A 16,250-nucleotide genomic window follows, 5' to 3' on the forward strand; every position below is an offset into this window, starting at 1 on the left:
ATTTCTTCCCGCCTGTTGGTTCTCTAACTAGCTCGTTGCTACCTGGACCCTGTTTCACGAAATTTTAACTAAAGATAAAATCCGAATTTTAGTAGATACTTCAATTTTGATTGGCTAAGCACTACAATCAGTCTAATATTATCCAATCAAATTACTAAAATTTTGATTTTATCTTAGTTAAAATTTCGTGAAACCGGCCCCAGGTTTCCCACGGGATCTCGATTTCTTCCCGCCTATTTGTTCTCTAACTAGCTCGTTGCTACCTGAACAATTGTCCGCGATATAATACCTTTGAAGCAGTAACCCAGTCTTTATTGGGGGGGGGGGGGGGTAGACTAGATCACACAGTCAATATAACTTACCATGATCAGCTTTATTTTGGACGGTAGACTAGGTCACACAGTCAATATAACTTACCATGATCAGCTTTATTTTGGACGGTAGACTAGGTCATACAGTCAATATAACTTACCATGATCAGCTTTAAGACAATTTCCCCATTCACGTATAGTTATCCTACGATCATTGTTAGCATCACAGTCGTTAAGGAAGGGCACGAGACAGTGTTCCATGGCTTTCAATGATTGGATGGTATGTTGAAGTTCACGTCTGCTCACTCGTCTGCAAGACAAATATTGGTACATTATACAAAGACCACACCAAACAAGATTTTGTTGAATTTTTATAAGCCTATGTTGATTCACTAATGAAATAACTTTTCGTGTAATCTTTGGAGGCCCTCCAGCTTCAGCCCATAAAATACATGCCTTAACCAACCCCTGTTTTTAATGGACTAGTTTCCAACTCAGACGAAAATGGAAAATATCTTTAAGCCTGCTTAATGTATCAGGTCGGTTAAGCTAATCAGAAAATCCGCAAACTTTTCTACAAGATATTTGTAACATTTGAATAAGGTAACCTCTGTACAGGTATCTGATTGGTCAAAAGCAGCAAACAAATATCTATCAACAAGACATAATTTCCGGAGTTAATAAGGACAACCACCGATTCGCAGGTACCCCCCCCCCCCCCCGGTCTATTACATTTCACTAAAAAGAACCAACTGACTTCCACAAGGGGTAGCCTATGTGCTATATTTCAGTTTTCGGAAAATTATTTATTTTCTCTTAAATTGAAAATTACCGGTAATCAAAGTTTCTAACTTAACCCATGCCAAAGAAAACTTATGGAACTATCTTGTATTGTACTAATGTAACAACTGAAATTTATCGAACTATTTTTCTTTGAACCGAAACTTTAGTAAAAGATGAGGTGAACCCTAGCTACACATATTTATTTATAAATGCCCCCAGCCTATACATATATTGTTTAGTTATATTTTATAGTTTATCATTGTTTGATAATGACTAGAGAAGCCTAGCCGAAACGTCACTCAGTAAATAGTAACAATTGTATTCCATAGAACTGAGACCTGTATATGCCCCTGCCCCAGTTTCCATGACGACTTACCTGTCCTGTGGGCTGGTATCGAGATCACAGAATTTCCAGATGAGTGCATCGGTATGGTTGGCGTCTTCTTTAGCAGATTCTAACAGATCCAGATATTCATTTAACTCATCGCGACCAGCCTGAAGAATAAGATATAATTATATATATATATGGGCAGCATTACAATGGATAAATAAAGGAAAGGGGGTTTAACACACTGCTTTTTCTGTGCCAATGCATACCGAACAAGAAAGCTGCCCAATCGAAGAAGGGGAGGGGGGGCGAATGGTTAACCCCTTGCGCGCTGTATCATGAGATCTGTCATTGAGTCAACTGGCGTGGTTTCGATTCCCCGGTTGTACATTGCAAGGAGTAGGATCTCCTCTCCAACCTCGTGGGTTTTCTCCGGGTCCTCCCCCTGCTAAAGACCCCTACGCGCAAGCGAACTATTGAAATAAAATTGAACCATGTGTTAGTCCTGAAATGACCTAATTTGTGTCGAGTGGACGTTAAACCCCATTTCTCTCTCTATTTTATATATACAAGTAGATTACAGATTTAAAATGTTTTCAGGGATTTGGTTGAAATGCAAGCCTGGAAATAAGGCACCTGTCACAGAACAATGTCAGGTGCAGATTCAGGCTTTTTCAGGCACTAAACCTCTGGTACCTGTCATTTTGTCTGGCATTGATTTGTCTTTTTTATTGATATTATTAATAAATGTCCAGCACTAAGTTGAAAATGTCAGGTAATATTTCATTAGTGCCTGATATTTTGTCAGGTACATCTAGAACCGTTATTTCCAGGCCTGTTGAAATATTTTTCTATAGGAGTTTAAGTATACATACCAACTGTTTCATGACAATGAATAACCATTCTCTAAGGCGATCGGGAAATTCCTCGAATTCGTTTTTAGGACAATCTGTTAAAGCTGAAATAAAAAAAAAATACCATAATCACCATGACAAATAGAATACAGAATTCTCCAAGGAAGGGAGCTCGGATCATTGAGGTCACAGGCCTACTGAATTCCGGAAGTGGATCACCACACCCATTTTGGGAAGATATTTGACGATGTTTTGTTTGCCCGGTCGTTAACGACGAATGTAAAAAAAAGCTTGGGCCATTGAAAACGGGCTTGCGCCATACAGTGTACTATTATAACGAATTCCAACTGTCAAGGCACTTTCTCGGCCACAACGGGGTCGAACACATTTTGAATTCCACTGTCAAAGAGTTTTTTACGTGCACACTCGTTTTTTCGCCCCATTCAAATTACAAGACACTGTCCTTGCCACTGTTAAGGGGAGACTGCATCGGAAAATCGCAGCCAACTCCGGGAGCGAACTTAAGACCAAGCCCCTGGTTAGTGAGCCAGCGTCTCACCCACTGAGCCACCGCGGCTAAAAAAAACCCCAACTGGTACATATGGTACATAGAGTTACCCCTCATTCAGGTATATATAGTTTTAACATACAGGTATTGTTCTCTGCATATAAACCTAGCACTCTGTAAAGACAGAATTCGAAAAGCTTTTTTTAACGAAGACTGACACAGTTATAACATCATAACTATGTTTTTAGGATGAAATTCTACAATCAATGTTACCAAATCGATGCAGAATTGTTCAAAGAACAAGCATGACAATTTTGATGTCCATCGGACTTGAATTGGCGGAGCCTTAGGCTTCTTCGAAGAGCCTCACCCCAAGAAGAAGCATGCCAATTTTCATGTCGATAGGACTTGAATTGACGGAGCCTTAGGCTTTTTCGAAGAGCGTAACACCAAGACGAACAAGAGGAAGAACAAGGTGAGTAGTGGTTAGCGACAAGTTCCTGGTCCCAAGAATGACAGAGATGTCAGTCTACCTATGTCAAGACTTACCTCGACAACCTCCAAAATAATCTAGATGAACCCGTTTCTCATTTCGATTGGAGCAACCCTTTTCTTTTCTTTTACACAGACAATGATCTCGGTCCAATAAACAATCACTTTTATATGTTACATTCCTGGTACTGCAAACCTGAAATGAAATGATGTGGGGTTTAACGTCCTACTGTTCTGCACCGACTGGGATAATAAAGATGGCCATACGAAAAACAGTGCGCTATGAGGCGTTAGAATAAAATGGGATTTAACGCCCTACTGTTCTGCAGTGTCCATTTTTACGTTTAATTATTTTTCAAAAAATATATCCCAATCCGCTAAATATCGCAAGCTAGCGATTGGTATCGAGAGTTGATTATATTCTGGATAAGTTAATTAATGTCTAATTAATAATTCAGATAAAATTCCAGGCCTGAAGAAAGACCTGCAATAGGCAGATTTGGCTCTTGTATAATGTATGTTTAATATGATTCTTTTGCCAGCCTGGACATAAGGTACATGTCTCAGATTATCCCACGATGTATGTGTGATAATCTATGTCGGACAATTTCCGTGACAGGTGCCCTATGTCCAGGAGTGCATTATTTCCGGAGGGACGATTTACCCAATACTACCCAATACTACCCAATACCACCAAAATACCACTCCCATATCACCACATACTACCCAATACTACAACATAATGGTACAAAATTACCATATACTTGATTTTTTCCAAAAAATAATGAGATATATGGTGGGAAATGTACTTGAATTATTTATGTTATTTACCCAATATCTTTGATCCACTTCCTCTTCACAGGACATTAAACAAGCACACGATGGTTTTCTGTTGACATCTAGAACACATTGTTCACCTCTTCTACACACTTTATTCTCGCATGGATCTATAAAAAACATAATCATTTTTAATAAAGAGAGAGAAATGGGGTTTAACGTCCACTCGACACAAACTAGGTCATTTCGGGACTCACAAATGGTTCAATCTTATTTCAATAATTCGCTTGCGCATAGGGGTCTTTAGCAGTGTGGGGGGGGGGAACCGTAGGACCTGGAGAAAACCCACGAGGCTGGACAGGCGACCCTACCCCTTGTCACGCACAATCGGGCAATCGAAACCCCGCCAGTTGACTCAATGACAGACCATCCAACCCCCCTCATTTTTAATAAACATATTGGATCATGCACATATATATCGTTAAAGTACGGGTATCACCAATCCCAGTCCCACTCTTTCACCCAACTTAAAGCATCCCTCCCCTCCCCCTTCCCCATAAGCTTGACCATTCCAGATTGATCTGCCCCACCATGATAATTTCCAGCGTCATCATTCACTGCTTGGCCATTTCCCAACTTGATCGTTCCCATCTCAGAGCTATACCAGCTTGACCATTCCCAGTTGGAAGCTATATTAGATTGGCCGTTCCCAAAAATGAGATATATTCCAGTTTGACCTTTTCCAAATGAGATCTATACCAGCTTGACTCTTCCCATCTGGGGGCTGTTCCAGCTTGACGTTATATCAGCTTGCCCGTTTCCAAATGAGATATATTCCAGCTTGGCCGTTTCCAAATGAGAGCCTTACCAGCTTGACCATTCCCCATCTGGACCCTTCCCAACTACGAGCTGTTCCAACTTGACCCTATATCAGCTTGACTCTTCCCAACTGGGGGCTGTTCCAGCTTGACCCTTTACTCTGGCTAGATATCCAAGAACATGTTAGAGATTTAATATTTTTTAATTAGTACGTTAATGGTACTTACTAACAAGTGGTTTGGCCTCGACAGCCTCTACATCAACTTCTTCCTCATCAACGTCATCATCGTCATCAGCAATGTTGGCCTGAAGAATACAATATTTTATTATTAAGTCTTTTGAGGGTCGTTCTTGTTGAAATTGGATTTAAAATGAAACGATCTTCCCAATGACCAATCTGATTAAAATACAGATCTATATTTCGTTTCGTTTTTTTTTTCACTTTCGCTGGCCTACACTACATGAAGATCTGACCAGTTGTAGTGGAAGGTCGCGTCAGGTGTCATACGAGCGGTTTTTGACCAATCAATCAATCAATCAATCAGCGTTCACGTTTCTAGTGGTTTACCCAAAGTTCCGCACACCTCACGACAAAAACTTGCCGTGACAGACCGTTTCATTGGCTAACCTCTCACATCATCCAGAACGCGGGTTACATAACAACTCCTCCAGATCCTAATGTAGTAAAGGCAAGTAAAACGAAATTTTGAACTATAAAAAAAGAAACGAAATAGGATCCGAGTTTTAATCAGATTGGATGTCCGTGATAGCCCTGTTTACATCTCGTGAATTATGACGAAAAATTGAGCTGGCCTTATCATTTAGCACTAACCATCCGGTACATACAGTAGATGGCGCTGTGTAGAGGCCGACATGAATGTGGTCCTTGTTTTAATGTCAGAAGAGAAGTGAAATACAAGCCACATAGTTGGCCTATTGTATATATGTGTAGGAGAACTCGATGCAGCTAGTACGCCTACTAGTAGGTCACATCGACTTGTACTGGATTAAATTAAATGAATATAAACAATGCCAACATTCTTACACCAGGTTCAAATCAGTCTGGTCCTCTTGACTCGTAAATAACTAGAGACGCCTGTCTGACATATATAGAGAGACAAATGGGGTTTAACGTCCACTCAACACAAATTAGGTCATTTTGGGACTAACACACGGTGAAGTTTTAATGTAATAATTCGCTATGGGTCTTTAGAAGTGGAAGGAAACCTGAGGACCCGGAGAAAACCCACGAGGTTGGATCCTATTCCTTGTCACGTACAAGCGGCGAATCGAAACCAAGCCGACTGACTTAATGACAGACCTTATGATCCAACGCACACGCGTTAACCCTAACACAACCTCCCGTCTGACATATACGTATTCACAAATCAAAATATGAGGCTTGATTAAAGAAAGATACTCGTTCTTAGATAGCTACAAGAAGGCTAAATCTCTTTGTTAAGGCCAGCTCAATTTTTGTCAAGGGCGCTGAGATGTAAATAAGGTTAGGTAGGGCACGTGATTGTTGGCGAGATTGTAGGTTAGGGTTCGTGTAAGCATTGGGGCTAGGTTTAGGGTTGGGATTACCGCTAGCCCTGTTTACATCTCGTGACCTATGACGAAAAACTGAGTTGGCCTTATCATTTAGCACTAACCTTACAAGAACGTGGGTAACAAATGAAACCAAATCGTAAGAGAGAGAAGGAGAGAGGCAGAGAGAGAGAGAGAGAGAGAGAGAGAGAGGGTTTAACGTCAACTCGACACAAACTAGGTCATTTTGGGACTAACATATGGTTTATCTTAATTTCAATAATTCTCTTGCGCGTAGGGGTCTCTTAGCAGTGGGAGGAAACCGGAGGACCCGGAGAAAACCCACGGGGTTGGACAGGCGACCCTACTCCTTGTCACGTACAACCGGGGATTCGAAACCACGCCAGTTGACTCAATAACAGGCCTTATGATACAGCGTGCACGTGCTAACCTTTCGGCCATCGTACCCCCCCCCCCCCCCACTGAAACCAAATGGCGTTTAATATCCTACTGACTGGGCTAACACGGACGGATCATACAGTTTGCTATGATCTACCGTTGATATTTTGGGTTTAATTTCATAATCAAATGTGAAATAACCAATCTGAGTACATATTAGCGTGGATTAATCGGTTAAAGATGAGAACTTGATCGACAAATATTGATGACGATGAAGGGCTTTAAAGGGACAATAACACTCTTGCTGGCTTGAAAGCTCCAGAAAATAAATAATATCTCTATCTAAGTACTAGATGCTTAAGTGTCCTACCTTTTGTGTAAATTATCCATTACATCCTATTTTACTTGTCCAGAGTGTTCGAAAATATTTTTAAATCGAAGTTTCATTTGAAAAGGTTTACGTTAGACGTTTCAAACCATTATGTTGAATTTTTCAAAATTTTTAAATAAGGTGTATTAAGATGAAATTTGTATCATCAATTAATTGAAATATTCTAAAATAGTACAATTTGTTGACCAGAATAAAGATTGGGACATATTATTCAGTTACAACAAGAGTGGTATTGAGCCTTTAACATTAATAATTACGACCTCTACGGTTTAGGCTAACACATATATTTTCCGTAGTGATTTTAGTATATTTTGCAATCGGTGCATTTAGCACCATTGAGTCAATTAGGATATACGTGTGGTATAAATTAAAACCCGCACCTGTATATTTTATTCTGAGTTGTTTACATAACGTCTGGGTGATAAAAAGTTAAAGGCATATATATCAAGGCTTAAAGATGCTTTATACCTTTCTCAATCAATCTCATTCAAACACAGATCCTATTTTCGTTTCGTTTTTTATAGTTCAAAATTTTGTTTTACTTTCATGTAGTGTAGGCCATCGAAAGTATAAAGAAACGAAACGAAATATAGATCTGTATTTTAATCAGATTGTTACTCAATGGTTTGGATTCTTAAACCTCCCTTCGGCATATTACTTAAAAGTCCGATGCGCTTTTGGCATTTTTCACTGAAATATCAAATTGCTCGCAGCTTACTCCGCCTTGATGTACTCAGATTGATTATTTAACATTTAATTAATAAAAAATGAACGCTAGATAATCTACCTGCTTGGATTCAATCGGATTTAAAACAGGCCCATCATTAAATATTCATGGACAACAAGATGGCGGCGGGATCATTGTATAGCAGACTGTGCATGGGCGTGCTATCAGGTTGGGTATTCGTTAGGTCACTTCAAAATGGACTTTCGGCGATCGGAAGTGGACGAAATTGACGCCAAAAACACAATTGAGCAGCATAGATCGGTGAATTGAATCGGTGAATTTTCAATTCACATTTCTTCAAATACTGAAGGGAATTTTCTGATCCTTATGGGCTAATGTAGATGGGCGTACGCCATACAGTGTTCTATAGGGGAATTTTTGCTCGGACAGCGGCGCTAATGTGTACACAGGACTTCTGTTTTGCATCCCATCTGAACGCCTGCCTATATCTTGTCCTGTCCCAGGTCCGATGGAAGAAGACATTTTGAGTTGAAATTAAAGTTTATTTTTAGCATGATGTAAAGTAAATGTTAGAAACAACTGGTGTGAATAAGTTGACCCGTGACTCATTTCCTCATTTCTAAAACAAGCTGATAAGGCGGCGGAAAGTGTATGAAAGGCGCCGTTTGTTTCAACAGAGACCGTTTTTATTTAACATTTTATTTACTTTTAAAGTCAATTCAAAACTAACAAAATTATGTTAAAAGAGTGTCTTTTATGAGACAAAAGCCATTTTAGTTTGGATTTTTGTTGATGTAAGAAGAAACGATTTTTACATGTGCAGTTTTTTAAATACGAAAAATCGGGTGCATTTCTGAAGAATAAAGAACGCAGGGGAAAAGAAATGTTTGAATTTAATTCTTAAAATGAATTACCCTCCAAAAAATTTCTGGTTTCGAATGCCCGGTTGTACGTGACAAGGAGTAGGGTCGCCTGTCCAACCTCGTGGGTTTTCTCCGGGTCCTCCGGTTTCCTCCCACTGCTAAAGACCCCTACGCGCTAGCGAATTATTAAAATAAAATTAAACCATATGTTAGTCCCGAAATGACCTAGTTTGTGTCGAGTGGACGTTAAACCCCATTTATCTCTGTCTGTCTCTCTCTGTCTCTCTCTCTCTCTCTCTCTCTCCAAGATTGTTTGAAATGCTTACATTTTAAATATATTTATTTTATTTGTAAATTTGTCTACAGAAACAAGTCTTAACTGGTATTCATTTATTTCTCGTGAATCAACATAAAATAGTTTGTATAGGCCAGCTTAACCTAGTACTTTAAATCCACAGAAGTCGACTGTATGGTCGGAAGTTTCGGTTATTTAAAGGAAAGTTATAACGTAAGGCGGTAATTATTTTTGTTGGAACGGACGGCCTGTCGTATGAAAGGAATTTAGACGCGCAGAGAGAAACATTTTGGGTATAAATGGATCCTGTGTTCGAATATTTGATATTATGAAAGACGATAATGTCCAGTGGACGGAAATGTAATTTTTGAATGACTATTCAAACCAAATTCCAAGAATGGAATATATAATTTCAACCATTCCTTGCCCACCTTTACCTCCATATGTAAAGTAACAATTTAGGTTCCGGATCTTTTTAGTATGAATGGAATCAGATTTTCGGGAATTTGACAATTCGTGGCGAAGAATTTAATATGAATCACGGTAGAAGTTATTTTGTTTAGATAATTTCAATGAGTGTATATTATTAACACATGTTCTGTTTACCTCATTTCTCTAGCTTGAGGTAATTCTAGGTCATGAGATTTTAAAATGCTTATTTAGCTATTTGTGTGTTAATATAGATTATGTAAGATTTAGATAAAGAGCTGGCCGTTCTTGCTATAATAGTTCAAACATCGATAATGAAAAATGAATATATTGAAAATTTCATCCAAATTACTTCATTCTGACCGAAGTATTGAGTGTTTGATAATGTAGCGTGGATGGTTTATTATCGTAGCAACGGTACTGGAAAAACACAATCTGATTAAAACATAGATACTATTTCTTTTCGTTTTTATAGTTCAAAATTTTGTTTTACTTGTCTTTACTACACTAGGATCTGGAAGAGTTGTTATCATTGACGTGTTCTGGATGGGGTGAGGGATTAAGCAATGAAAAGGCGAGCTTTAGGCGTGTGATGCACGGAACTGTGGGTAATGCACTAGGAACATCAATGCTGAATGGTTAATCAAATGTCTGACGTCATACGGTCAAAAGCTGTTCGTACGACCTCTGACGTGACCATTTACTACAACCGGCCAGATCTTCATGTAGTGTAGGCCATCGAAAGTATACAAAAACGAAACGAAATATAGATCTGTATTATAATCAGATTGGGAGAAACAGGAATGTGTCACATGCGAACATTTAATGCTGATTGGTTAGACGCTTAGAGAGTGATGGTAACGGTAAACCAAGCTTACCCTGACATAGACAGCTGTAAAAACCAGCCCCAAAAGAAGAGCTACGATCGTTTTCCTCATTTTCTACAACCTGAAAAAAAAAGTTAACATCAATTAACTATTCAGTGACGAATGAATGAATTTTATTTTGCGATGCCACTCTTTCTTAGGTTTAATCTTCCTGGAGAAGAATCTGCATGCAATCGAATTATAAAAATGACACCATGTTAGTTCCGAAATGACCAAGTGTGTGTTGAGTGGTTATTCAAACTCCATTTTCTCACGGTGGCTCAGTGATTAAGGCGCTAGCTCATTAACTAAGGGGGGGGGGAGAGAGAGAGAGAGAGAGAGAGAGATACAAACTAGGTCATTTCGGGACTAACATATGGTTCAATTTTATTTTAATAATTCGCATGCGCGTAGGGGTCGATAGCAGTGGTAGGAAACCGGAAGACCCGGCGAAAACCAACGAGGTTGGTCAGGCGACCCTACTCCTCGTCAAGTACAACCGTAAAATCGAAACCACGCCAGTGGATTCAATGAGAGCCCATATGATACAACGCGGTAACCATTCGTCCATCCACCCCATTCATTCGTCCAATATTACCCGGCGACAATGGGAGCCCCCCCCCCCACACACACACACAAATATTGTTTTTTGAGGGCCCAGGCGGGCATTTTATTCCTCATGCAAATTCATGGGTCACCACGCCCCTGTGCGTAGCACCTCGACCTAATATTGGTTGATGTAACCCATTAAGCCACACCTTAAAGATTTTGGTGCAAGTCGACCATCCCTTTTTCGTGTAACATGTTTCTGTTTTAAATTAACGAGATATCCATTAAAAAACATTTTGCAGACATGTAGACAAATGTTAATAACACGTGGTTCTATTCTAAATCCACCCCGTGTCACGCGCAAAAAGAGAGAGAGAAATGTAAAAGCAAAAAGGCTAAATCTATTTGTTAAGACCAGCTCAATTTTCGTCAAGGTCGCTGAGATGTAAATAAGCATTCAATTTTCGAAGTCCCCCACCTCTCGTTGTTACATGATTATCAGGCGCACCCCCTCCCCCTTATTTTTTGCGGTGGCGAACAATTTTTAGGGAATGCGGCATCAATGATCACTCCTCGGCTGGTAGGTAGGTACCGAAACTCATGTTGCTAAACGAATTAACAGTCAGTTTAGGTTGGAAATCGTAATTTACTCCGAAACGAGCCGGTTGGTGACTTGGTTGATTGCCCGTCAGTCCCCCACCGAGGGCCAGGCTTCGCACTCCCAAGTGCCCCCCCCCCCCCCCATTTCTGAAAATCCTGGATCCGCCCCTGATTATTTCACTATTGATGGTCAGTGTTTATCATTGCAGATAACTTAGATTGAAATAAAGCGGTGCCTGTAGCGGCCTAGTTCCCAGTGGCTTGTTTCACGAAATTTGAAGTAAGATAAAAATCCAAATTTTAGTAATTTGATTGGATAATATTAGATTGATTTTAGTTCTTAGCCAATCAAAATTGAAGTATCTACAAAAATTTGGATTTTATCTTTAGTTAAGTTTTCGAGAAACAAGGCCCAGCCCCCTTCGTTACTCTTTTGTACACGCCCAGTTACTACTTTATCCATTCAATTGAATTTCCTGAATAATTGTGACATTTAACATCTGTTTAACGCCGATATACTGCATAGTCTCATCAGTTTAGTTTGATATTAATCCGCGAGTTTAAAGAGTACACAGTGGAGTGATCTAGTGCACAGAAAACACGTATTTAAAAATCGTATTCCCTGCACGCAGACTACGATAACATGTGCATTCCTTTGTCTTGTCTGTGTTCAGATTTTGATTTATACAAAACATCCTGCGGGAAGTGAAGAGGTTTGGTACCATGACCCCTTCTACCCTCCTGAGATCATTAAGAATGTTATTTATTGATTGCCCTTATACCCTACTTCACACGGTTTACACACCCCAGACTTCATTCTAAACATGCAATAAACACTGCAACAGTAAATATCCGCCAGACACGCGGATTCAAGAATTTTAAAGTATTAAACATACATCTGAAAATGAAATGAAATGAAATGGAGTTTAACGTCCTACTTTTCTGCTCCTAACCTGGGCTAATGAAGACGGGCATACGCCATACAGTGTGCTATGAGGGAAATTTTGCCCGGACAGCGGCACTACGGCCTACTCTTATATCGAATTCCAACTGCCAAGGGATCTTTTACGTGCACGACCTCGGTTTTTCGTCCCATCCGAACGACTAGACAGCTTTCCTTGTCAGCCCCTCCGTCCTGCATCACTGACAAGGGAGAACCACGCCGGAAAATCTGGATGAACTTTCTCGGCCAATGCAGGGATCGAACATCCGACCTCCAGGCTAGCGAGCTAGCGTCTTACCCACTTAGCCACGTGATCCCCCAAACATACATCTGCCTAAATCTGCCTATTGCAGGTATTTCTTTGGGCCTGAAATGTTATATAAACTATTAATTAGACATTAATTAACTCGAAAAGACCTGAGCGGGTCACATATACGCACCGGAATTGGCGATTTTGTTTGATATTTTTTCAATTACCTACTCTTATTTTTCACACTCTAACTTTTTGTTTTGTCAATGGAAAAGATTACTTGTCTCTTGTCAATCCATAGAGTGATCGTTAAAACGACACAAAGTAGTCAACAGGCACCTGAAGGGATTAAGTAGATATGGTATATATCTAATATAACCTAACAACGAACCCATTGTTACACGATACAGGTCAGTTTATAAAAGACACGTGCGTGGACACATGGACAATTGAATATGTCTAATGGTATAGTACAATATACTGGATACTTAATCTATTTTTAAGAATCTTCCAAAATAATTGAGCCATTGTTATATGATCAATCAAATCACATATTATACACGACACACGTACATGTTGTTTGCATGTAGAAAAATGTAGAGGGTGACAACACCACACACCAGAAAGCCAAGACAATTCGTCAGTTGAGAATTAACTAGTTTTATTCTAAAATATGTCAGTTCTGGGGAAAATGAGTGTAAAGTTTCGGAATTCTATATTTCGATCACTTAGTATTTATGCTTGTATTGACTCATGTTTTTTTTTAATATGCAAATAAGCGGACAAAAATCTCTAAATGTAACAAAAATATAAAATCCCGAAACTTTCGAACTAATTTTTCACAGAGCTAGAAATATGTTAGATAGAACCAGTTAATTCTCGGCCGGTGAACTGTTGTCGTGTCCAATGTCAAAGGTACATTAAGCATGTATATAAACAGTACAACTATTCCTAATCAACAGTCAAAATACAGGACGAACTGGAAAAAATTCAGCAAATATCCATTTAAACAGTGGCTCCAGGTAGACTAAGCATACTTAGCTTTGTGCACTTCAGTGGAAGAGAAAGAGAGAGAGAGAGAGAGAGAGAGAGAGAGAGAGAGAGGGAGGGTAACATCCACTCAACACAAATCAAGTGTCTATAAAGGTAGGAGAATCAGCAGAACACCTGACGGCAGACAAGACAAGCTTGAGATGGACACCCCTGGCTGATAATCCGGCATATTCTGGTCATTGTCCGTCACACAAATATAATTTGTAAGTCAGTATGGTAGATAGATAGATAGATTTAGTTGGCACACAAGATAAAATCATCTTCTTGTTGTTCTTCTTGTCGTTCTTGTTGTTGGGGTGACGCTCATCGAAAAAGCCTAAGTCCGATCGACAAGAAAAATGGCATACTTGTTCTTTGAACAATGCTGCATCGATTTGCCGAATTAGATTTTTGAATTTCATCCAACAACAAGGTCGCTTCCTGGTTCATAGTATGATCGCACTTGTTTAGATCTAATTTGGAAGCCCCTTTGGACCCCCTGACTGCAGCCCTGTCAACACCCCCTTTATCTGGTCCTGATGTACATGTATAATATAAATTACCCACACCCTCGTCTCGTTAAGATAAGTGGAATTTCTAGTTTATAATCTTTAGTATATTTAAACATACATTATGCAAGAGCAAAATCTGCCTATTTTAGGTCTTTCTTTAGGCCTGAAATGTTATAAAAACTATTAATTATACATTAATTAACTTATCCAGACCATAATCAGCTCTCGATGTCAAGGTTAGCCTGCGATATTTGTTGGATTATAGTCCGATTTGCTGCAAAACTTTCCTTCGTGATTAACGATTAAATGGATAATCGAGACTATTAGTTTTGTCTTACTGACTTCAGTAATGGTGATCGAGACTAAGCGGAACTTTCATCCGCTTAGTTCTCGTTTCATAGTGGATCGATTTGACTGAAATTTTCAGCAAATTGCCTTTACATTATGTAGTTTTTAACTATTATAATGAGAACTGCCAACTCGTTATCTCATCTCCCATAATGTATCTTTAACGTGTTGAATCATTTTATTTATTTTGTGAGAAAATAACTTTTTAACATTTGACACTTCTCACCAAACAGCATGAAACCATTAAAACATCAACTTTTTTCCACGCGCTTACTTCTATGTTTGATATTTAAAACAACGGGATATATGACACGAAAAATTTGTCCCGTGGCATAAAAAAAGAAAAAATACAAAAAAAACCCAAAAACAACATGGTCCATATGTTGGTATCAAAAATTGCACATAGAAAAATACGACAACTCAGTAATAAAAAAAATATCAGATGTATTTGTTGAGATTCCAAAGTATCCTAAATTGTGACTTTAGTGTTGGATTCCGGATTGCTTCTAAAGGTCAGAGTGCAGAATGAACCACTTCCGGTTTGTGAGAAGCGTTGTTTGTATAATTTAAGGAATGGAAATATTATCTGAAAGGAAGCAATCTGGTTAACACACTTACTGTATTGCCATAATGTTAAGAAAACTTAGAAGAAAGATTCATCAACAGACAGGAAGTAGAGGCTGTGGTATTAGGACCGGATTAAAGGGGATGGGCGGGGCTAACTGGGTTGCAGACAGGGGCCGCCATATTAAAGGGGACCCCAAATTAGTTTTAAGAATAAATTTGTACTATATGTTGTAAATATTTGTACCAAATAAATTTATCTATCTATGATACTGATAAACAAATTGCATTTGTGTGAGTGTGACACACAATGACCAGAATATGCCTCGTTTTCACTGTTGATGCAAGAGTCCCATCTCGGCAATCCTCGGCAGTTTCCGGTACCCTACATCCAGCATTGGCCGTATGGCGGTAGGTGATACGTGCCTACACCCATACAATTGCGATGCGGCTATCGGTTTACTTCTTTTAGAAAGAAGTTCGAAGAGTGTGTAGAGTTTTCATTGCAAATTTGTCCCTTGTTTAAAGAAAATCGGATAAACTTGAAAGAAAAACAGCTTCCGACATTATAAACTTTGTGTGATAAAACACTCTTCACAGGCGTCTTCATGGGCACCGCCATTTGTAATTCGGGAACTTGAAAGTAGTCCCAATGACGAAATTCGTCATACAGCCGAGGCTAGATGGAGGGTATTGGAGTCTGCTGAGGTTTGCCGAGTGCAAGCTAGGAGGACCCAGTGACATTTTCAGCCAGGGGCCTCTTGCAAGCCTAATCCAGTCCTTCCCGGTAGGACATAACCAAACCCAGGAAGCTATATACACCCAAATAACACTACTACTTAAAGATACATTATGGGAGATTCGGTAACCAGTTGGCAGTTCTCACTATAATAGTTAAAAACTAGATAATGTAAAGGCAATTTGGTGAAAATTTCATTTAAATTGATCCACTATGAACCGTGAACTAAGCGACTGAAATTCCCATAAGTCTCGGTCATCATTACTAAAGTCAGTACGATAAACAGAGTCTCGATTATCCATTTAATCGTTTAATCGAGAAGGAAAGTTAGACAGTAAATCGGCTTACAATCCACTAAAGATCGCAGGCTAGCGCTGCCA

General features: G+C 39.3%; 1 protein-coding gene across 2 annotated transcripts in view; it reads right to left on the reverse strand.

Moving 5' to 3' along the window:
• LOC126812148 (SPARC) overlaps positions 1-16,250 on the reverse strand; it is a 40,569-nt gene that overhangs the window by 2,440 nt on the left and 21,879 nt on the right. For both annotated transcript variants that reach the window (XM_050538417.2, XM_050538418.2), the window contains exons 2-8: positions 10,346-10,415; positions 5,100-5,178; positions 4,108-4,223; positions 3,334-3,472; positions 2,298-2,380; positions 1,471-1,589; positions 473-621 (exon numbers count right to left, since the gene is read on the reverse strand). In XM_050538417.2, the coding sequence (XP_050394374.1) occupies positions 473-621; positions 1,471-1,589; positions 2,298-2,380; positions 3,334-3,472; positions 4,108-4,223; positions 5,100-5,178; positions 10,346-10,405 (745 nt within the window). In that variant the 5' untranslated portion in view covers positions 10,406-10,415. The remainder of the gene's footprint in view (positions 1-472; positions 622-1,470; positions 1,590-2,297; positions 2,381-3,333; positions 3,473-4,107; positions 4,224-5,099; positions 5,179-10,345; positions 10,416-16,250) is intronic.

The sequence above is a fragment of the Patella vulgata genome, chromosome 2 (genome assembly GCF_932274485.2).
Source record: "Patella vulgata chromosome 2, xgPatVulg1.2, whole genome shotgun sequence".
In the NCBI taxonomy this organism is placed as follows: domain Eukaryota; kingdom Metazoa; phylum Mollusca; class Gastropoda; family Patellidae; genus Patella; species Patella vulgata.